Below are 23910 nucleotides of genomic sequence, written 5' to 3' on the forward strand. Positions count from 1 at the left end.
GCTGGCCGGCGTGGCCCGCTAGGAGCACCTTCCAGCACTCATGCCCCGGGCTCTCTCCCCTTCCAGCTCCAAGCTGTACTTCAAGAACCTGGACAAAGAGGACCTGGGCACGTACTCTGTGTCAGTCAGCGACACGGACGGCGTGTCCTCCAGCTTTGTCTTGGATGAGGAAGGTAACGCCTGCGGGACACTGGCTTGCCTTTGGGGTCTTCATAACACTTTGAAAGATCGATGCTCACAGAGAAAAGACTTACTTGCTCAGAAAAGGGGTGTGTCTTTGCATGAGGCTATGGGTGGGAATCTTTTTAAATCCAAAATTATTTTGGAAATTACACAAACTCTCGAGTTTCTACTCTAGCCACTAAGTAAATCACTAGTCTGGGAGTATTTTATTTATTGCTCTCTATATTGCGTTTATTGCCTCCCACTTGTATTTTAGAGATGAGTTTTATTTACATTTCATTAGTTTGGCAAGTAGCGACTAGCATACTATAAATAAGTCCATAAAACTAATGAGAGGCATGTAAAGAAGCTTCCTTTCCTCCCAGCACTGACTAATTGGATAATCAGCTAATAGAAGAAAACACACACATATGGATGCATGTATTTGTGTGCATGAGATAACATTTAATTGTCATAGTTAAGATCCCTCGCTGTCTTACAAATAGACGGCAGAAAGGAGTGAAGGAAGTCAGCGCATCACGACCCGATGAAGAGCAGCCCTTCTCTTAGGCGGGTCCCGAGGTCCGAGTCCCCAGGCACTGAGCCAGCCTTGGGAGGAAGCTTCCCCCTGCCTGGGTTGATGTTTCTTGTGTCTGTGGTCTAGAGGGGACTGCATAAGTCTGGGTGGAAGCCTCAGATCTTCGTGTTGGGTCTTTAAAGGCTTCTGAGTGCCTGAGAGTCCTCAGTCAAAAACGCCATAGCTTGCTCATCTAATCCTTTTCTTATCAGTGGGCAGTTTGCTTGCCACAGCCAAGGGGGTGGTCTCAGAAGAGGGATACAGTGGTCGGTGCGGGAGGCTAGGATGGGAGGGGGTGCTAGGATGGTGGTGGGGAGGGGACAGGGTTTGATGATGGCAGGCGTCTGGGGGTCCCATGCAGACATTGGGTAAGTTGAGGGGAGCCCCTGTGATCTGACGGGACCAGCAGGAAAACGGCAGAGGGGTGCCCCGTCTCTGCTTCCTGGGGTCCCCAGCAAGCAGGAACAGGCTGGAATCTACTCACAGGCCTTTTAAGCTGCCCTTTCTGACCCCTATGGGGTGGTCTTCAAACAGCCTTTTATTTGCAAAAGATCCTTATTCTGATAAGTGGTGTACTCCTCTGCTCCATTTGAGAGTTTGAAGACGTTTCACCTACATTTTAAATCATTACAAAGGACGAATGTTTCTAGTACCTTTTATATTGCGTATGGACATCAAGTACAGTCAGGCAAAACCTTAATGCTGAAGCTTTAGGTCATCTGATGTATGGGAGTTCCTGCTGTGAGACCCACTGGGACACCTTCAAATCAGCTGTCCAGGTTGAGCTACTTCTGGTTACAAGAAGTCTGCTTCCTTGTTCAAGTCAAATGCTGCACTGTGCTCAGTCGTGTCTGACTCTTTGTGACACCCTGGACTGCAGCCCACTAGGCTCCTCTGTCCATGGGATTCTCCAGGCAAGAATACTGGAGGGGGTTGCCATTTCCTCCTCCAGGGGATCTTCCCCACTCAGGGATCGATCCAACCTGAATCTCCTGTACTGCAGGCAGATTGTTTACCCCTGAGCCATTGCTGCTGCTGCTAAGTCGCTTCAGTCATGTTCGACTCTGTGCGACCCCAGAGACGGCAGCCCACCAGGCTCCCCCATCCCTGGGATTCTCCAGGCAAGAACACTGGAGTGGCTTTGCCATTTCCTTCTCCAATGCACGAAAATGACAAGTGCTGAGCCTTTGGGGAAGCCCAAAGGCTGGAGTGGATTTGCATACAGACCTTTGTAACCATGATCTCATTTCTAAATTCTAATTTTAAGTAGGAAGGTGAATAAATTATTTAGAACCTTCGGTTTTCCTTAACTTATTCTTGAGACTCTTAGGAGCAATGTATTCTGTTTATTTATTTATTTCCTTAGGTTTTTTTTTTTTTATTTACAATATTGTATTGGTTTTGCCATACATCCCAGTTTTTTTAAAAAAATTATTATTGTTTAGTTTATTATAATTTTTTTAAACTCATGAAAATACACCACAGTGAAATTCTGGGTAGGTGAGAGAGATGTTGAAGCAGGACAGTGTGAAATCAGAAGGAAAATCACAGACCAGCATGTTCTCGGCGAGCCAGACCCATTTCATGAAAGAGTTCGTATGGAATGAGAGGATGTGGAAGTGCAGCCCTCTGTGTTACCCTGCGCCCGTTGGCCTCTATCCAGTACACAGCTGCCCTTCCAGCCCTGCACTCAGGACTGCCACCCTAACCAGTCCTAAAGCACCCCTTTAGGAAGTGGGTTGTCTCAATGTGAGGCACCACTGACTTCCTGCGGGGCTTCCCAGGTGGTGCTACTGGTAAAGAACCTGCCTGCCAACGCAGGAGATGTAAGAGATGGGGGTTCAGTCCCTGATTCGGGAGGATCCCTGGAGGAGGGCATGGCAACCCACTCCAGTATTTTCGCCGGGAGTATCCTGTGGACAGAGGAGCCCAGTGGGCTGCAGTCCATGGGGTGGCAGAGAGTCAGACACAACTGAAGCAGCTGAGCACATGTGCACTGATTCCCCGGAGGGAGTGTTCACAGCTCTCGTTACCCCGTCTCCTTCTCACTTCAGTTCTCATTTCTTTCACAGCCTCAAATGAAATCCTGGTGACGTCGAATCTCTGTTTTGTCTAGCTTTGCTCTGGCTTAAAACTGAATATACAGGTCAAAACCACTGATGCCGTTTGTCTTAATTTCAGAGCTGGAACGTCTGAAGGCCCTGAGCAATGAGATCAAGAACCCCAGTAAGTGGGCCTGGATCGGAGCAGGGCCGTGTCTGTGACCCTGTGCAGCCCTGGGGGGCCTTGCTTCGTGTGGCAACTCGCATGCTTGTCACCGTGTGGCTCAGAACAAGTAGTGGCTGATACTGTAACCGGCAGTGATTTTCATTGCATACCATGTTTTGGACTTCGGGTTGAGTGTGTCTGCTTGATCCAAGTGAGAATTGCACCAGGTGGGATCTTCAGCTGTGGATTACGCTGAATTCAGACGGAATATGTCTGTGGTCCCTGGGCCCTCAGGGAACCAGACCATGCCTGCTGAGGACCCATGGGTGTGAGGCTTTGATTGCAGTGCCGGGCTAACTAGAGTTGTGTTTCTTAGTTTTGGTTTTCGTAATCAAGTCAATGCTCAGGGTTTTTTTACATTTTCAAAAAATGTAATAGTGAGGACTGACATTTTCCTACAACACGCAACTCTTCTTTCTCACCAGGATTCACGCATTATTGACTTGTGATTTCTTTTCTTCTGCTAGCGATTCCTCTGAAGTCAGAATTAGCTTATGAGATTTTCGACAAGGGCCAGGTCCGCTTCTGGCTCCAGGCTGAGCACTTATCCCCAGACTCCAGCTACCGCTTTATCATCAACGACAGAGAAGTTGCCAACAGCGAGGTGAGTGTGTGTGAGTGTGGCTTTGGAGGCTTCCGGGTGTGAGTGAAAGTCAGTTCCTGAAAGTCAGCATTCTGGGTTTGTTTTCATCCCTTTTGGGCTGTAGAAGGCTGACAAGGTGGGTGAGAGAAGGCTGAGGCTGGCACTGTTCAGAGCTTTGGTCTGGGTTACATGAGAGATGGGGAGATCTTTAAATTCAAGCCTATTACAATTAAAAAGCAACAATCTACATTTTAGAGACATTAGCTTGGTGTTACGGAACGGTTCTGGTTACACGGGGTGAGCGATATGCTCCACAGGTCCATTTATTTCCTCTTCATAGGGGTTTTGAAGGCGGATATTTTTGCCCTGATGGGATCAAGGCCTCCCTTACCCTGCCCCAGCCCCCAGAGCTCCTGTGGAAGGTGACGCCAGGGAAATTAGTGTCTTGAGCTTGAGCTTTAGGCTGCCTCTGGGCGAATCTGGGCCAAGAAAATGCATAGGATGCTATGATGCAATACTTTGTCCTTCTGCTGCTTTTATTTGTATAGAATGAAGCTTACGAATGTTAGAAGGTTCCTGGTTTGCTTGTGGAATATTGTATTTCCATATAAGTCCTTCTGTCTAACTACTACAGCACAACCAGGAACGTAGTTAAAAGCTGACCACTTGACTGGAGCCCTTCCTTACTGCTCAGTGGTGCCCTGGGGGTCTCCTGAGTCCCAGCGTCCTTACCTCCTCTGTCCTCCTTGTGCTTGATACCCACTGCTTTGTATCTATTTAGCAATCCTGCTGAGCCTCACTCAGGTGCCTCAACCATTTGCTGCATGAGTATGAATGGGACTGGCTGGGAGGCAGGGTCGCTCACTCTCCTTCTGAGCTGGGCTCCTTATCCCTGGTCTGACGCCTATGTCTGACAGGTTTTAGTAAACTTGGTTAGATGGATGTCCCTCAGGGAGAGGTCGTGTGTAGACAAAGATCCTGTGAGTTTCTTTCCCTGTCCATCTTCCCCTTGAGAATAATGACGTCCGTGAAGGACTGTACAAGCTGGGGGTTGGCTAGTAAGCAGAAAGCACGCAGCTTCCTCTTGGCTGCAGAAGAGCCCACAGTATGGAAGAGTGTCGTGATCGAGGTGACTGGAGACATTTTTTATGAGCAGAGATCATGTAAGCGTACAATGGGATTTAGTGTAATTGTGCTTTATCTGTAGAGTATATTTTGATTAACATTTCCTACCTGCTGTGGGTAGCTGGCTTTAAGAACGACATCTTCGCTACACAGCTCATCTTTTGCAATAGGGCTGTACTATTTCACTGCCTTAATTAGCAACCCACAGGTGACTTTTCCGTGTGGAGATTGATGCTGTTTTGTGAAAGTTACATAGAAACCTGTATTTATGGCCCCCATAAAATCATTGAACTTCATCTCACTGCATAATGGCAGTTGCCAGAAGGCTAATTTTTTCTCAAACCTGCCCAGACCCTGTGGTGAAGAAGCTAAGAGAACGTAGAAAGCTCTGGGTTGCTGAGGATCTGGTTTGTGAGAGAGGTTCCTTTTCACCTCTCAGACCTAATTAGAGCAGGTTCCTGCAGGCTGCTCCTCACAGATGCTTGAAGGGAGTGAAAGTCTGACAGAATCAGAGCGGCTCCTTGAAATTTGCTCCTGGTTTGCAAAAGCAAATACTCAGAACTACAAAGACACTCACGGGCCCCACAAGGTACTCTGTTCGGCCCTCAGCCTGCTGTCTCTTCCTCGTCCAGCCCCCGAGAACCACCCAAGTCTCTGGGAAGGAGACAGGTCCCATGTGATCAGCACCATCTCCCAAAATGACCTCCCTCAAAAGTAATCTGAGCTCATGTGTCTCACTCATGTGTCTCTTACTTTATACACACCAGTTTCCCATCGAGAAAAATACCTAAGCCATCCTATACAAGAACACAGTGTATGCTTCACCTGTTAGAAGTGGTATTGGAATTTCCAACTGTCAAGGTGATTTTTTATGTTTACTGGAAGTTAAGGCCCATGGGCATGGGCTGGCTTGAGTCAGTTAAAGCCTCAAAGTCATCTTTGGCCAAAGAGAACCTGAGGCATCACATTAACCCCCGGGACCTCACACACTCATTCTCTTTTCTCCGTGGTTGGCAGCTTATATTCTGCAAATTGCATTTGAGTTACCTCTGTAGCCTAGAAAAATGACATAGAACCTTGCCCTCCTGGAGGTTATCCCAGAGTGGAAGAAACACAACTTGAGTCAGAGGATGATATAGAAAAAGTACAGAGTGTGTTAAAACAGTTAGGTGTGAGCTAAGTCATTTAAGAGAGAAAGAAAGTGAAGTCGCTCAATCGTGTCCGACTCTTTGCAATCCCACGGACTGTAGCCTACCAGGCTCCTCCGTCCATGGGACTTTCTAGGCAAGAGCATGGAGTGGGTCACCATTCCCTTTTCCAGTGGATCTTCCTGATGCAGGAATTGGACACTCAAGTTTCCTGCATTGGCAGGTGGGTTCTTTACCACGAGCGCCACTTACAGTGAGTGCTGATGCTGAGAAGGAGCTGTTAGAGCCTGGAGAATATAAAGGAGATTCCCAGAGTAGTGGGTTCCTGGGTTCTCCTCAGGAGGAATAGTTTGGGGAACAGGCATGCCCTGCAGCCTGCCCGAGGGAGAGTGGCAAGGTGTGGACTGGAGACCAGGCGGGATGGGCTGACTGAGCAGAGTGGCCGTGGACGGGGCATCTTGGAAATGCACTTGGATAAAACGGAAGGAGGGAGAAGGCAGAGGGGCCTCCTCCAACACCAAGGAGGGAATTTGGAGCCAACCCTTGATGCTGAGGGGGCTGAGCTTAGGGAAGCTGAACAAAGGCACTCTTTCACTAACATTTATCTCGGCACTCTTGGGATGCTGGCATTTGGAACCCACAATATGAATGTCAGCTGAGAGAGGAAGCTGAGCACCCTGAAAATAGATGCGCAGAATCTGTCAGGATGTGGCTGATCTTACGCAGTTTCTAGTCACCTACAGACAGAAGTGTGTCCTGGTAGTATCATCAAGGTGAGGGTCGTGGGAGGAGGGTGTGTCTAACAAACGGAGTGGCCTCCCCTGGTCCTGAGCAGTGACCCTGCTCACCTCGCTCCAGGCTGCGCTCGCCTGGGACAGGTCAGGTCCAGGCAGGGAAGCCTTTGCTTAAGTCCCAGCTGCCTGCCTCTGGAGGGGGCAGGAACGCCTGCAGGAAGCATTACCGGTAGAGGTGGCTGTGCATTTGTTCACTCTGGGCGTGGAGCAGGGTGAGGTCCAGGCTGAGGGATACCCCAGGGAGCCCATCCTGGTTCCTTGGCCCCCTCTCCCTGCCTGGCGGCTGTGCTGGAGACGGTCGTCGATGTGCTTGTGCCCCTCCTGCCTCTGACGTGCTCGATGGCGACCTCTGACCCAGGGTGGAATAACACGTGGCCCATTAGCAACCACATGGGATCGGAGCACCTGCAGCTCATCACAGGCAATGAGGGTGGAGTCTGCAGGAGACTGAGCCCTGGGTGGGCTGTGCCAGGGAGGGTCTCCCCAAGGCTGCCCAGATGGGGTTGCAGAGCCCGGAGACCCTCAGCCCTGGTGCCAGCATGGTGATGGGGCAGAGGCGACCATTTGGGATGAGCCCCGAGCCCCCGAGACTGAAGCCCTCGCGGTGTGGAGGCGCTTGTGTTGCCGTCTCTGGTTCTGTGGTCACACGAGTCCCAGTGCATCCCGCTCTGCTCCCCATGTGCTGAGTTATCTCATGGCGGGTACACGTTCCCAGGGAGTGTGCAGAGTTTCTGCTGGATCTGAGTGTAGGTTGCTCCCCACGTAGACCCAGGGCGTCATTACCAAAAGTCCCTTATTTGATCTTTACTTCACCAAGAGGTTCAGTGGGTGGAATTTCACTTTCTGGTTTTTTGGGCAGCATACTCCCTTAAGATACAATAGTTGAGTGACTGTCAGATCCCAGAGGGGAAGCTTCAGGAAGGCATTTTCCCTTTCGGGAAGGTGGGATTCTCACCTCCCCTGTGTGCTCTCAGACACACAGAATCAAGTGTGACAAGTCCACTGGCATCATCGAGATGGTGATGGATCGTTTCACCATCGATAACGAAGGCACCTACACTGTGCAGATTCAAGACGGAAAAGCCAAAAGCCAGTCTTCTCTGGTTCTTATTGGAGACGGTACGCTATGTGGAAGGTCCTTGTATGTTCATAAAAGAAAATTCAAACAAATTCTTCTGATTTGAGAGAAGCATGTTTATGTCATTTCTGTTTTTTTTTTCCTTAAATATTGGGTTTAGCATTCAAGGCTGTCCTGGAAGAGGCTGAATTTCAAAGAAAGGAGTTCCTCAGGAAACAAGGTAGGTGGCCGGCTGGCTCCCCCACCACTGGCATGGACGAAGGTGTAAGGGTTGAGTATTTGCTTGGAGCAGATCCTGTCAGGCCAGATGGCTAACTGCAATTTTAAAATGAAGTCAGATCTCTTCTATTCTGTAGAAGTTTGGACCCTTTCTGTTCCTCTATTTCATCTGTGCTTTTTTCTTGCTTCTCCTTGAAAAGCCCTGGAATTTGTTGTTTAGTGTTCATGTTTCCCTGCAGTGACAAGGAAAGGGTGCCCCCATTACAGGTCCATACAAGTCCAGTGATTGAAACAAAAAGAGGAAAGAATGGAGGGAGGCAGTGAGGTGGGGGCTTTATTAGGAGAGATGGAGAGAGGGCCACAGACCCAACTCCAATTCCCAGGAACTTATTATTTTACTTAAAATTGTGTGAACTTGAACTTTTAGATGTCATTGTTTAGTTACAAATCATATGTTTTAAATACATTGTTTTTAAAATGCATGTTATCAATAACTAGATATAGAGGAAAATAGGCAGGGGTTTATTTGAAAAACATTTTTTTGTTTTTTAAAAATTTTTATTGGAGTTGATTTACAAGGAATTTCTATTGTTTTTTAAAAAGTTAGAATACAGATTTTAAAATATAAAAATACTATTTTTATTGTTTTTATGTTATTTTTATTTTTAATAGACAAAAATATTTATTTCACCCATTTCTACCATATGATTCTTTAATGTTGTAGAATATATTTATATGGAAGAAATTAAAAAATACTTTCTAAATCTGCTTTGTATTTTTTTAAAATAAATTTATTTATTTTAATTGGAGGTTAATTACTTTACAATATTGTATTGGTTTTGCCATACATCAACATGAATCCGCCACAGGTATACACGTGTTCCCCATCCTGAACCCCCCTCCCTCCTCCCTCCCCGTACCATCCCTCTGGGTCGTCTCAGTGCACCAGCCCCAAGCATCCAGTATCATGCATCAAACCTGGACTGGCTATTTGTTTCAAATATGATATTATACATGTTTCAATGCCATTCTCCCAAATCATCCCACCCTCGCCCTCTCCCACAGAGTCCAAAAGACTGTTCTATACATCTGTGTCTCTTTTGTTGTCTGGCATGCAGGGTTATTGTTACCATTTTTCTAAATTCCATATATATGCGTTAGTATACTGTATTGGTGTTTTTTCTGGCTTACTTCACTCTGTATAATAGGCTCCAGTTTCATCCACCTCATTAGAACTGATTCAAATGTATTGCTTTTAATGGCTGAGTAATGCTCCATTGTGTATATGTACCACAGCTTTCTTATCCATTCATCTGCTGATGGACATCTAGGTTGCTTCCATGTCCTGGCTATTATAAACAGTGCTGCAATGAACATTGGGGTACACGTGTCTCTTTCAATTCTGGTTTCCTTGGTGTGTATGCCCAGCAGTGGGATTGCTGGGTCATAAGGCAGTTCTGTTTCCAGTTTTTTAAGGCATCTCCACACTGTTCTCCATAGTGGCTATACTAGTTTGCATTCCCACCAACAGTGTAAGAGGGTTCCCTTTTCTCCACACCCTCTCCAGCATTTATTGCTTGTAGACTTTTGGATTGCAGCCATTCTGACAGGCATGAAATGGTACCTCATTTTGGGTTTGGTTTGCATTTCTCTGATAATGAGTGATGTTGAGCATCTTTTCATGTGTTTGTTAGCCATCTGTATGTCTTCTTTGCAGAAATGTCTGTTAAGTTCTTTGGCCCATTTTTTGATTGGGTCATTTATTTTTCTGGAATTGAGCTGCAGGAGTTGCTTGTATATTTTTGAGATTAGTTCTTTGTCAGTTGCTTCATTTGCTATGATTTTCTCCTATTCAGAAGGCTGTCTTTTCACCTTGCTTATAGTTTCCTTTGTTGTACAGAGGCTTTTAAGTTTAATTAGGTCCCATTCATTTAATATAGCTTTTATTTCCAATATTCTGGGAGGTGGGTCATAGAGGATCCTGCTGTGATGTATGTCGGAGAGTGTTTTGCCTATGTTCTCTTCTAGGAGTTTTATAGTTTCTGGTCTTATGTTTAGATCTTTAACCCATTTTGAGTTTATTTTTGTGTATGGTGTTAGAAAGTGTTCTAGTTTCATTCTTTTACAAGTGGTTGAACAGTTTTTCCAGCACCACTTATTAAAGAGATTGTCTTTAATCCATTGTATATTCTTGCCTTCTTTGTTGAAGATAAGGTGTCCATAGGTATGTGGATTTATCTCTGGGCTTTCTGTTTTGTTCCATTGATCTATATTTCTGTCTTTGTGCCAGTACCATACTGTCTTGATGACTGTGGCTTTGTAGTAGAACCTGAAGACAGGCAGGTTAATTCCTCCAGTTCCATTCTTCTTTCTCAAGATTGCTTTGGCTATTTGAGGTTTTTTGTATTTCCATACAAATTGTGGAATTATTTGTTCTAGCTCTGTGAAAAATACTGCTGGTAGCTTGATAAGGATTGCATTAAATCTGTAGATTGCTTTGGGTAGTATACTCGTTTTCACTATATTGATTCTTCTGATCCATGAACATGGTATATTTCTCCATCTATTAGTGTCCTCTTTGATTTCTTTCACCAGTGTTTTATAGTTTTCTATATATAGGTCTTTAGTTTCTTTAGGTAGATATATTCCTAAGTATTCTATTCTTTTCATTGCAATGGTGAATGGAATTGTTTCCTTAATTTCTCTTTCTATTTTCTCATTATTAGTGTATAGGAATGCAAGGGATTTCTGTGCATTGATTTTATATCCTGCAACTTTACTATATTCATTGATTAGCTCTAGTACTTTTCTGGTGGAGTCTTTAGGGTTTTCTATGTAGAGGATCATGTCATCTGCAAACAGTGAGAGTTTTACTTCTTCTTTTCCAATTTGGATTTCTTTTATTTCTTTTTCTGCTCTAATTGCTGTGGCCAAAACTTCCAAAACTATGTTGAATAGGAGTGGTGAAAGTGGGCACCCTTGTCTTGTTCCTGACTTTAGGAGAAATGCTTTCAATTTTTCACCATTGAGGATAATGTTTGCTGTGGGTTTGTCATATATAGCTTTTATTATGTTGAGGTATGTTCCTTCTATTCCTGCTTTCTGGAGAGTTTTTTTTTTTTATTATTATAAATGGCTGTTGAATTTTGTCAAAGGCTTTCTCTGCATCTATTGAGATAATCATATGGTTTTTATTTTTCAATTTGTTAATGTGGTGAATTACATTGATTGATTTGTGGATATTGAAGAATCCTTGCATCCCTGGGATAAAGCCCACTTGGTCATGGTGTATGATCTTTTTAATGTGTTGTTGGATTCAGATTGCTAGAATTTTGTTGAGGATTTTTACATCTATGTTCATCAGTGATATTGGCCTTTAGTTTTCTTTTTTTTATAGCATCTTTGTCAGGTTTTGGTATTAGGGTGATGGTGGCCTCATAGAATGAGTTTGGAAGTTTATCTTCCTCTGCAATTTTCTGGAAGAGTTTGAGTAGGATAGGTGTTAGCTCTGCTCGAAATTTTTGGTAGAATTCAGCTGTGAAGCTGTCTGGACCTGGGCTTTTGTTTGCTGGAAGATTTCTGATTACAGTTTCAATTTCCATGCTTGTGATGGGTCTGTTAAGATTATCTATTTCTTCCTGGTTCAGTTTTGGAAAATTGTACTTTTCTAAGAATTTGTTCATTTCTTCCACGTTGTCCATTTTATTGGCATATAATTGCTGATAGTAGTCTCTTATGATCCTTTGTATTTCTGAGTTGTCTGTTGCGATCTCTCCATTTTCATTTCTAATTTTATGATTTGATTTTTCTCCCTTTGTTTCTTGATGAGTCTGGCTAGTGGTTTGTCAATTTTATTTATCCTTTCAAAGAACCAGCTTTTGGCTTTGTTGATTTTTGCTATGGTCTCTTTTGTTTCTTTTGCATTTATTTCTGCCCTAATTTTTAAGATTTCTTTCCTTCTGCTAACCCTGGGGTTCTTCATTTCTTCCTTTTCTAGGTACTTTAGGTATAAAGTTAGGTTATTTATTTGACTTTTTTCTGATTTCTTGACGTATGCCTGTATTGCTGTGAACTTTCCCCTTAGCACTGCTTTTACAGTGTCCCACAGGTTTTGGGTTGTTGTGTTTTTATTTTCATTCATTTCTATGCATAATTTGATTTCTTTTTTGATTTCTTCTGTGATTTGTTGGTTATTCAGCAGCGTGTTGTTCAGCCTCCATATGTTGGAATTTTTAATAGTTTTTCTCCTGTAACTGACATCTAATCTTACTGCATTGTGGTCAGAAAAGATGCTTGGAGTGATTGCTTTGTATTTTTGTGTTGAATGTGTTATTAGCATATGACTTTTACATTTATATTAAGCAAAATGGTATTTTCTACAGATACATAAATTCACCTTTGATTTCAGATGCTATGTAAATAAAATATCACATGTTGATATGATTGCTAGGTCAAACTGCTTTTTCTTCATCATACTTAGATTAGTTCTCCTATTTCAAGGTTTTTATAGGCTATGCTGGTGGATGTTCAGTCAGACATGTGCCTTGAGAAGAAATATAGTATGTCATTATTCTTCTTTCTAAAGGGCAGTAGCTGTCAGATGTCAGTAAGCAGGAGAGACTGGGCAGCATCGTCCTGTTGGAAATAGAGATTTTTGTACCAGGATTGCACATGCTGAGGTCAAAGCCCTGAAGATTAGTTTTATTAAGTTATCTTGGTTTCAGACTGAACAACTACTTTCTTCTGCCCTGAATGCATTTATATGTATGTGTCTGTGTATACATTTTTCTCCTTTTTAAAAACTTTTTTCCCCTTCTGCCCCTCAGGCCCACATTTTGCTGAGTATCTGCATTGGGATGTTACAGAAGAGTGTGAGGTGCGGCTGGTGTGTAAGGTGAGAGATCGGCTCCACCCAGGAGCAGTGACGATCAGGGAGATGGTCAGATCACACTTGCGTTGTTTTATATTATTTATAAATTTAAAATGCACTGCTCGCAACTTGTCTTTATTATTGAAATCTTCTATGAACCAAAAGAAACTTAAACCATCTAATTTCTTGGATTAGAAGAAAGAGGAGTCATTCACTCTTCCTGTCAGGGCTTAATTATTTCAGAAGCTGGAATTTAGAAATGTATTTACCATTGATAGAACAGATAGCTTTCCTGTGAGCTTCTGTCTGACACTGTCTATAATAAAAGTTTGTTTACTTTTTTTTTAGGTCTGTGGTTTGAAATCAGAAAAGACTTTTTTCTCATGAGCTCCAGCAATTCACATACTCAACATAAGACCCCTGTCTTGTAGGTTGCAAACACCAAGAAGGAAACGGTTTTCAAGTGGCTAAAGGATGATGTTCTGTATGAAACAGAGAAGATGCCTGACCTGCAGAAGGGTGTCTGTGAGCTGCTCATACCAAAGGTGTGTGTGTGTGTGTGTGTGTGCACACATGTGCGGGTGCTCTGTCATTTCAATCATGTGTGATTCTTTGCGAACTTTTGGTTCCTCTGTGATGGGATTCTCCAGGCAGGAATACTGGAGTGGGCTAAAGAAAACAGAGAGAAACAAGGAAGAAGAGTCTTTCAGATCTCTTGCGAATTCTGCCTTATCTCCCAATTTGCATGCTGAATTTCCATGGTTTGCAAAGGAAATGTATTAGTTTGTATTAGGTTTTATATTGTGGCATCAGTTTTACATACATATGGGATGTGTTTCATTTGCAGTTGTCGAAGAAGGATCACGGTGAATACAAGGCGACCTTGAAAGACGACAGGGGTCAGGATGTGTCTACCCTTGAGATAGCTGGCAAAGGTATATGAGAGCCTTCTCCCTGCTCCCAGGGAAGTCCACCTAGCCAGCAGGATGGGTGTGAGATGCGGGCAAGGCCTCCTGCGCTCTTGGGCATATTGTGTCTTTGGTGGCAACACAGTAGAGGGCAGGCTTCTACTCCTGCTGTCTTCAGAGTTGTTTGAGTGAGTTGAGAAGGATGTTACTCTGGGCTTCTCTGAAACGCTATCTTCATCCACCAACAGGAGCCAAATCCTGTCCCATGATGAATGTGTTAAAATGATTGAATCCAGGATGAGGTGGTTCAATTAAATGCAAGGTCAGATGAATGTTGAGCAAAATGTCCTTGCTCCAGGTTTACAAAATGGAGAAATTAGGATTTATCGCCACATAAGCCTTTCATGGATACACACTGCCATTTTAATGTTTCATTTTCAACTGAACATCCTGCTTTCCAATATCAGTTTAATTAAATGTGAAAGCGCTGCTGATAAATTAGGCCTGTAACTGTGCATTTCCTCCTTCCTTTCAGTGTACGAGGATATGATTTTGGCGATGAGTAGAGTCTGTGGTAAGTAAATGCCTTTTAATTTTCAAGTCATTTCGGGGCTAGACTCTATTTCCTGAGAAGGGCATTTTCCACAGCTGATGGAACCACAGCACATCTGTGAACAGGCCCAGATTCAGTGGCAGGACAGCGGCTTGTGGATGACAAAGGCATACAGAAGGGGCTTTCCTGTGGGGTCAGGCTAACGGCCCACAGAACAAGAGTCTGTTCTTAGTGTCCCCAGGGCTGAAGGCTATGTGTGGCTGCAAAGCAAATCTGTTGTGATAGAGTTAGGGTCCCTTGACCTCCTTACCCTTGTGATAAGGAATCTGGAGGGGTGACTTTCAAGTTCTCATTCAGAGGTAAAATTCTGTAACTGTGGATACAAACAAACCTGTTATAAGAATCGATGCCAAAGTGACAGTTCTCTGCATGGAGGATGCTGTGTGTGTGAACACACACCTGAGAACATGCGGTTGACACTTCTCTAAGTTTCCACCTGACTTCTGAGGCGGGAAGACATAACCAGAGCCTCAGGCTCCTCAGTGAAGTCTCAGCATCTCATCACTGCCCACGAGGTGTGCTAAGGGACCCTGCATACTTCCACAGCATCTTGGGAGAGACCACACTATTGAGACGAGAACTCTGGTCCCGGGGGACTTGTGTGACCTGCTGTCACCAGCAGAGTCCTGGGGAGCACTGGAGTCATCTTGTGTCCCTAGCTCAGGAGCCCAGGCTTCCTTCTCATGTCCTTCAGCATTCGCTCCTCTCACGAGACATGTACTCTAGGATGCGACCCATCCAATTCTTTCATGTTGGTAATCCTCCAATTTCACAAAAATGTCTGAGGTGTATGTTTTCTAAAGGGGGCCAAACTTATAGTGTATCCCTTGATGTTTAATACTTACAGAACTCTAAAATGTCTAATCAAATACGAATCAATTGTGAAACAGAAACCCCAACGGCAGAACTTACTTTTCGGTGTGGCGACTGCAAAGATTCAATATGTATCTGGTTAAATTTTGTCTGATAAGACATAGATGCTCCTTAAAGCTTCAAGTCAAGGCTTAGTCAGGACGCAGTTGAGATAAAGTGGAGAATAAGCACCCGACTTCCTCGGCTTGTTGCCCCGGTCAGCGTCAGCCCTGGAAGCCAGGCTCTTGTTGTCCGATTACCTGGGACTTGCATCCCGCCGTCGTTGCTCCCCGTGGTGCGCGCAGTTACTTATCCGTAGGTTCCGGCTGAAGTGAGACCCGGCTGGTGGTGTGGGGCAGAGTGTAACCCCGTGCAGGCTCGATGAGGAGCACAGGGACATACCGGCACCTGGATCTGAGCCGAGATATTTCCCAGGGCCGCTCTCCTGCCCGGCTGCCCCACGTGCATGCTCAGTCACTGCCGTCAGATCCAACCGCTCTCCTCTGCCCCTGCGTCTTACAGACGGTAGCAGTCCCCACTCCCTGCTTGACTGGAAACCCTTCTGGACACGCTATCATTTACTGACCCCAACTGTAGTCTGAAAAACGACCTTCTCTTTATACTCTTCTGTTAAAACTGCAGCGTTTCCGCATCTTCGTGTTCCAGGATGTGCGGCTTGCTGCCCTCTGCGGTTAGCCCACTGCGCCCCCCACCACAGGGTGAAATGTGAGGAGAAGCACGATGCAGGAAGGGGTTTAGAAAAGCCATTTTCTGGTTTATCTTCAGGCAGGAGCAGAGACAGGACTCCAGAGGCCATGGGGTGGGGTGTTCAGGTAGCCGGCTCTGAGCTCAGAGCCCCGTGGAGGGACTCCCACTGGGGCACTGTTGATGCATTTCCACAAAATGTGTAGGTGACGGAATGCCCAGGGGTTCTTCCCTTCAGGGGGAAGGAAGAGGGAAGGGAGGGGTGTGAGAAGCTGGGTGTGGTCTTGGCCACTGGGCAGCCCCGTCGGCATGGGGCCCTGTCTGCACTGGAGGCTTGCCTGTGGTCTAGTTGTAAGTGGACGCTGTAGTAGTGGCTGCATGGACGTGGTCAGGAACATGAGGAGCCCCTCGGGAACATTTTCTTGGGGCCATTTGGGTCCCTTCATGCCTCTGTCGAAGAGATTTTCAGGTACTTTTGGTGTGGATGTTAGAACACACCTGGGTGAGGATGTTTTTACGGGGATGTGGCCGGGCTTCCTAGTCCAGGGCCGGCCTGCTCTCAACCAGCACAGACTGCTCTCCTCAGGTCTGTGTCTGCTCTATCTTCTGCAGGAGCCTCTGCGTCTCCACTGAAGATTCTCTGCACCCCAGAAGGAATAAGGCTTCAGTGCTTCATGAAATACTTCACTGAGGAAATGAAGGTGAACTGGTACCACAAGTAAGTGTCCACGTGCCATGGGCTGCGGCCCTGCATGTCCACAGGGTGGTTTCCGGGGCCCATCACTGGGACACGGGGCTCCCGGCCAAGTCCTCTTGAGACTTTGCAGTTTTGAAAAGTGATGACAGCCGTGGGCTCAGGGTGGGGCCATCTCCGAAATGGGGGGAGAGGGACAAAGAGAGAGAAGTGCTGAAGGGGCCGGAGATCAAGTTCTCTGCTGTCTCGGTTTAGACAAGGGTGGCTTTGCCGGTGACAGACGTTTTGTCAGAATCTGGTAGAGCTAATGGAAAAAGAATATTCAGAAACCACACTCCAGATTTCCAGTCTGTTGGTTTCCCATTAGATCAGTTAAAAAGAAAGGACCAAAACACACTTAATAGTACTTAAGAGAAGAAAGCAAGCGAACTCAAGCCCTGCACAAAGAGGTTTCTCTGTTTTCACATCTGCTGCGGTCGCCCGTCCAGGTGGCCATGCTCACAATTAAAACAATAGACTCTCACGACACTCACGGCAGTGGAGCAGGGCCTGCCCCCAACCCCGTGGGGGTCTGCCTTTCTGACCGTCCTCCCCAGGCTTATCTCCAGCACACTCGTCAAAGCTTCAAGTCTGTCAGGAACAGGACCAAGTTCAGGGTTACCATCCCCCGAGCCTGGCCTCTGTTCGGCAGTAAGTGGGGACTGTGGTTAGTCTGTCTCTAACCTGAGGACACGGGCAACCTTTCCAGACCACGTTTTCAGTGACGTCCACAAACCCAGACCTTCTGTTCCTCAGCCGACAGGACCCCAGCGTGTTCACATGGGCCTTACAGAACCTCGGCTATATGTCACTGTTTGACGATCAAGTTCTTATTAGACAATAATTGGAAACACAGAGAACAACAAGCATTTGTTGAAATACAGCCTGCCATTGGAAGCTACAGCGCCCACTTGACAGAGTCAGGGTGCCCGAGGGAAACTCGTCCTGGGGACCTGGGTATTCTGCCCCAGTGGGTGATGAGAAATCGATAGAGAATGATGAGGATTTGGTGAAACTTGCGCGTCAGCAAGGCCGATTGTTCTGTGAGGAAAATGCTGAGTAAGACATCAAGGGCCACTTAGAGGAAGGCGGAAACCTGCTCCTGAGGACTTAGAAACCCACAAAGTGGAGTTAGCAGAAACGTCCTCTGGTAGGGGATTTTTTTCTCTTGCTGGAAGGTGAAATGACTGTGATGCGGGAGGGCTAGACCTCAAAGTGTGAAGTACTGGCTGCTGAAGGCATGGAAGCAGCAGGGCTGCTGAAGACTCCAGCAGCCTCTTTACCGAAGGAAACAGTTAACACTGTTTTAATCCCAGAGTGTGGACTTTAACTCAACTTTGGAGCTTTGCTCAGAGGCCCCTGAAGTCTCAGTGAAGCCTGGGGCTCCCGGGGGAGGGGAGGTTTGTGACGACCCTGCTGCCAGCCCACCCCTGCAGGGACCAGCCTCCTGGTTGCTTTCACCCAAATGGGCAGACACGTGTAGGCTTTCATTCATCTGCCTCTTTCTCCCTTTGATGTAAGCTGTTTTAAGATTACTTGGGAATAAAGGGATTCAGTCAGGTTTTGTGATCAACTAATAAAACCAAGGAGGCGGTTTTATCCAATTTGGCCCATTTAAGTCCCCAAGCAGTAAGGAACAGACAGTCCTTTGAGCCAAGGTCGCGGTCAGTGGGGTGATGGTTACGTTGAGCTCTGCCGCAGCGGTGGTGCTCCAGCAGGATTGGTTTGCCTTCTTCTAAGCTGACAGGTTCCTGGAACTGCTGTGGCAGGTGTGGGCTGAGCGTGGGGCTGCTGGCCAGGGAAGGTTCTGGAGGCAAGGGTTCATCTGGGGATGGAGCCAGGACGGGGGTGGTGGAGGGGTGGGTCTGCTGCAGACGGGGGGCTTCCTGTGTGTCTAGAGGACAGAATGTGTTCCTGGTTCAAGAAGTCAGCAGGGCTGTGACCATGGGGTGGGGGCAGAGGTCAAGTCTGGGCTTGGGATTGGAGACTGGAACTGGTCTCAGGGTCACGCTGGGTTGGGGACATGCTGGCCCAGGGGCTGGGGGTTCCTGCAGGAGACCCGGTGGGCGACAGGGCTCCAGACATGTGCAGGCGGGCTGCGTGTGGTCTGGTGTTTGGTGGACGCCCCCTCCTTCAATGCCATGTTCAGCCTTCGTCATGGCTGAGTCGATGCTGGGTGTAGTTCTCCCTTCGTGATCAGGTTGTTTTACTCGGCATGATGTCCTTGAGGCCCATCCGTGCGGTAGTGGGTGTCAGAATTTCCTCCCATTCCGTCGTGTGGCTGGGCCACCATTTGCTTATCCATCGTCTATCCGTGGACACTTGTTTCCACCTTTGGCTACTGAGCCGTGCCTTGTGAACCTTTGCTCCAGTCCCTGCTGCCCATCCTTCTGGTTACATATCCACTGGATCATACAGTGGATCATACGGTGATTCTGTTTTTAATTTTTAAGTAGAAAAATAAGTCATGGCCTAGAGGATTTGATAGTCTATGTGTGGCCAGCAAGCAGATGGTAAACTGCAGTGTATCTCTATGAAATAAGTATCAGATTTAATTTCGGAAGGTTTTCAGAGCTCAGCTGCTCATGTGGTTCGTAAATGTACAATATCCAGAGACGTCTATGATGACATCGACTCTACAGCTTGGAGGAGGCTCCCTCCGAAAGATGCCCAACATGCCCCAGAGGTGTCTCACATGCAATGTAAGATTGTAAATCGAATGTGTCCTGTGACTTTTCAAAGGGACGCTAAGATCGGGTCGAGCGAGCACATGAGGATCGGCGGCAGTGAGGAGATGGCCTGGCTGCAGATCTGTGAGCCCACGGAGAAGGACAAGGGGAAGTACACCTTTGAGATTCTCGACGGCAAGAAGAACCACCAGCGCTCGCTTGACCTGTCTGGTCAGGGTAAGATCATTATTCTCTGGCCCCTGGTAGTTTTGTACTAGGTGATCAGGGTAAGCTGGATGCTGAAAAGGAAACCACCAATTTTACGATTTTCATTCAGAGAAGAATACTTCTAAATCAGTGCTTTATTCATTCGGCTATTTGTCAGTGTTCACTAAGCAAACTCAGGAGCAGAGAGAGTAAGTGAGTAAAAGCACATTCAAATGCTCACTAATGTGCGAAATATTCCTTGCAGCTTTTGATGAAGCGTTTGCCGAGTTCCAGCAGCTCAAGTAAGATTTGCATGCTTGTCTATTATTCTGGGGTCCAGGGGACCAGGTGTCATTTGGGTTGAGTGTGGGGACCTCTGTGGATGCCTCACTGACCCAAGAGATGTGAAGCTCTAGGAAGTGGGGTAAATTGGCAATTTAAGCCATTCCATATCCAGAAGAAGGCATCCTTTTAAACTATAAATGCATCTAACAATTAATTTTTTAGAGTTATAATGACCCTGGGTTACTTTAAATGAACTTAAATACTGAATTTCTGAAATAGGCATAATTATAGCCACACATCATACAGAGCAATTTTTAAAATGTTGGATGTTTAGTTTCCTTTTAGAGACTTCATATTTTTAGGGCAGTTTTAGGTTCACAGCAAATTGAGAGGAAGGGACAGAAAATCCCTGCCCCCCTCCCAATGCGTGGCCTCCTCACTCAGCACCCGCACTGCACCATCCACGAGTTACAACTGGTGAGCCTGCGTGGACAGGTCACCGTCACCCCGAGTCTGTGGGTCATGTTAGGGCTTACTCTTGGTGTTGGACAGTCTCTGGGTTGGGACACATGTATAATGACAGGTATGACAGGCATACTGACAAGAATTTCCCTACCTTTGTGCTTGTTGAGGGTCCCTTCTACTGGGAATCCTACGATCTGCAGCCTCCTCAAACTGGCTTCTTTCACTCGGTCATAAGCACCTAATCTTCTTCCATGTATTTTCATGGCTTGAGAGCTCATTTCTTTTTAGCGGATTAATATTCCATTGCTCAGAGCAACTTTTTAAAGAATGACTTGGGATTTCTAATCTGTGTCTCAATTTTAGAGCATCTTTAAAACTGAGAACAGTCTTTGTCCCACACGAAGTTATTCAGTAAATATTTGTTGATGGATGTATGCATAACTGAGGTAAATCAGAAATCAATATTTTAAAAAAATACCTAAAAATCTCCAATGCAATCTGGTGAAAAAAGAAATCTCTTCACCTTGCGAGTGTGGATGGCAGGCCTTTCTGTGGGTTTCAGCAGCTGGAAGGCAGGGCGGTGGGAGGCATCAGAACTCTGTTTGACCCTGTGACCTGGATTATTCTTGGAGAAGCTCTGTCTCTAGCAGACCTCTCGAATGAGTGATGCTTTAGTTGACAGCATTTGCTCATGACTCTTTTATTCTCTCTCCTCTGCCCTCTTTAATTTTTAGGGCTGCTGCTTTTGCAGAGAAAAGTGAGTACATGCTTGATTATAAGCACAGTACACTCTTGGGGGGTAGAGGGTCCGTATTTTAGAGCATTCACGGTGTGCACAGAGTGAGCACAGCAGACCCGCCTCGCCTGACGAAGCCCCAGGACTGCCCACGCCCCCTCTTGCCCCCAGCCGCCCACCCCCACGCCCTGCAGCCCGATGCCAGCCCCCTTCCTCCTTGCCCTCCTTCCTGCCCACCCCCCACCACCCGTTCTGTGTCCTTTTTATTCACTCCTCACTCAGGAGTGGCCACCTGAGGAGATGCAGGACAGGCTTCCAGTCCTGGAGGCAGGGGTGTGCCAGGCATGCGGGGGTCGGGGTCAGGGGCAGAGGGCAGGACAGAGGGGGATGGAGGCCACGGCCTGTCCTGGGGTTTGCAGGGAAAGGCAGGCAGGGAGGGGTGAACATGAGACTGGCCTGTTCTAGTGATTTCTTTGGGCTTGGGCGACAGGAGTGTTCTGAGCTGTCAGGCACCCAGTCAGGGTGATCCAGGCAGAGGAGTGTCCTCTCCAGGGGCAGGGCAGGTGGCGGAGGCCGGCCTGGCTGGGGGTTGGCACAGGTTGTGGGCGACTCCTGGTGGGCCCTTGGTGGGTGGGGGGTATCTGCCTGCCAGGTGGGATTTCAGATGTCAGAACATCACAGGAGGCAGAAAATTTTACTCTCTCTCTCTCTATATATATATACATATGTAGTATATATATACATACAAAACATTGCCCTTGCAAAATCTTCTCTCCAGAGGCCAGGCCCCTCCAGCTCCCAAAAGAATTCAGGAGGACACGGTTTGCCTGGTGCTGTGGCCAGGGTGAACTTCATCCTCAAAGCCCTGCTCAGTCTGAATTTCTAGAGTGTTTCACAACCCCCCTTTTCTGCCCACTGCCCTGCCAGCCCCTCCCAACATGGAATCACACCCCTCCATGCAGACCTCGGCCAGGGGCCCCCCAGCCATGAGCCTTGTCAGGCAGCACCCCACACCTGAGCCCCTCCTGGCCTCTGGGTGCCCTGACCCCCAGGAACAGCCCCGCGGATGGTGTTCTCAGCCAAGTTGCTTTCCTGTTGCAGATCGTGGCAAGGTGATCGGCGGCCTGCCTGACGTGGTGACCATCATGGAGGGGAAGGTGAGGGCGGGGGGTGCCCAGGAGGGCGGGGGGTCCTCACGCAGGCCCAGGGCGTGGAGCCGGTGTGGGGGGTCCCTGCATCCTGCTGGACCTGGGCTGTGTCTGCAGACCTTGTCTCCTCAAGGGACAGATGGTTGATTCTTCTGAATACACAGGGCACCCCTCCCACCATGGGACACCTTCCATGCTGTGTCTGAGGCTCCTGCTGTCTCCAGTGGTGCCTCCATATACAAAGAGCATGTTGACCAAATAAATGATGAGTGGGGCAGATCAATGCCTGGGTGGGGCCGCAGGTCCAGCCACACAGAGGCCACCTGACTCTTCTTTCTTCATCTCCTCCTCTCTGCCTGCTCTTCCCCCAAGACCTTGAACCTGACCTGCACAGTGTTTGGGAACCCTGACCCAGAGGTAGTGTGGTTCAAGAACGACAAGGACATCGAGCTGAGTGACCACTTCTCAGTGAAGGTGGAGCAGGCCAAGTATGTCAGCATGACCATCAAGGGCGTGACCTCCGAGGACTCGGGCAAGTACAGCATGCACGTGAAGAACAAGTACGGCGGCGAGAAGATCGACGTGACGGTCAGCGTGTACAAGCACGGGGAGGAGATCCCCGACGTGGTGCTGCCCCAGCAGGCTAAGCCCAAGCTGCTCCCCGCGGCTGCCCCCTCACCCGCCCACTGAGGGGCCAGGGGTCCGTGCCATCGCTGCGGGTGGCGTCCCGCGTGGCCTGACAGCCCCTCGCATGTTGTGGTTTTATCTTGGTGTTCTGTTGTTATAGTTTTGGTCCTTCTGAGCAGAAGAGCGAGTGTTTCCCGTACAACTGTGTCTGCAGGCAATGGACAGGGTGGGCTAGGGGTGAGCTGATGCCTCGCTGGGGTGTTCGGTCCATGATGCCTGCAGGCCTGGGGGCTCTGAGATACTGGGGCGGTCAGCATATGTGCCTCTTGCTCTCTGCTTTCTCTCGCTTCAGACAATAAAACTTCAAAAGGCAACTTTTGGTGTCTCTTCTGTACCAAGCGGTTCCCAGCTCGTCAGCCTGCTTGTGTCCCCGATCTGGTCTGGTTAATTGCAGGACCTGGGGCAGCTTCACAGCAGGAGCCCTGAGGAGCTGGGTGTCCAGGGCAGAGGTGGGGGTCCAGACTCCCGCGTGGGTCCTGTGCCTGCAACTTCCCCCAGGCAGGACAGCCCGGCCAGTGAGAGGCCTCTGGTTTCCTAGGATTCCACCTGAATCCTTTCCTGAAAACCCCTGCTGCTTTCCCCAGTCAATAAACACGGAGTGAAGCCCATTCCTGTGCTGACCCCACCTGCGTATCCATTCTCAAAACAGGAGGAGCCCTGGCGGGGTGTTTATGTCCGCGGCAGGCAGACAGTGTGAACGATGGCTGTACCGTCACTCAGGCTTGAGCGTGACTCTTCTGCCTCCTTCCGAGGGAGACAAATGTGCTGCTGTCCGGAAAACATGTGGTTTTTTTCCCATGAAAGGTTTTTCACCCAGGAGAGCGGTGAGAATCCACATGTGAATGTTAATGACATAGAAAATTAAAAGCCATAAAGATGGAGAAATTAAACTTCATAAAAGTGCATTCACGGTAATGATGGCATGAAACAAATGAGGAGACACACATTTGTGACCCGTCTGAAAGCATCTCATTAGTAGGAGGGGGGTGGGTATTTATGAAAGCGTCTTTTAAAAAACTGATTCAAACAATTGTTTAAGTAAATAAAGGTAGGTTTGTGTGTCTGTCGATGGGGAAAG

At 47.3% G+C, this 23910-nt stretch overlaps 1 protein-coding gene across 1 annotated transcript in view; it reads left to right on the plus strand.

Moving 5' to 3' along the window:
- Window positions 1-23146, plus strand: part of MYOM2 (myomesin 2) — a 65052-nt gene extending 41906 nt beyond the window's left edge. Inside the window, exons 23-37 of the mRNA XM_052661439.1 lie at window positions 67-173; window positions 2921-2965; window positions 3475-3611; window positions 7632-7776; window positions 7896-7955; window positions 12781-12848; window positions 13256-13369; window positions 13672-13759; window positions 14268-14306; window positions 16515-16620; window positions 19378-19541; window positions 19777-19813; window positions 20996-21018; window positions 22099-22154; window positions 22518-23146. Coding sequence (XP_052517399.1) covers window positions 67-173; window positions 2921-2965; window positions 3475-3611; window positions 7632-7776; window positions 7896-7955; window positions 12781-12848; window positions 13256-13369; window positions 13672-13759; window positions 14268-14306; window positions 16515-16620; window positions 19378-19541; window positions 19777-19813; window positions 20996-21018; window positions 22099-22154; window positions 22518-22835 — 1507 coding nt within the window. The 3' untranslated portion in view covers window positions 22836-23146. The remainder of the gene's footprint in view (window positions 1-66; window positions 174-2920; window positions 2966-3474; window positions 3612-7631; window positions 7777-7895; window positions 7956-12780; window positions 12849-13255; window positions 13370-13671; window positions 13760-14267; window positions 14307-16514; window positions 16621-19377; window positions 19542-19776; window positions 19814-20995; window positions 21019-22098; window positions 22155-22517) is intronic.
- Window positions 23147-23910: the final 764 nt, after the last annotated feature.

Source organism: Budorcas taxicolor, chromosome 24 (assembly GCF_023091745.1).
Source record: "Budorcas taxicolor isolate Tak-1 chromosome 24, Takin1.1, whole genome shotgun sequence".
NCBI classification, from domain to species: domain Eukaryota; kingdom Metazoa; phylum Chordata; class Mammalia; order Artiodactyla; family Bovidae; genus Budorcas; species Budorcas taxicolor.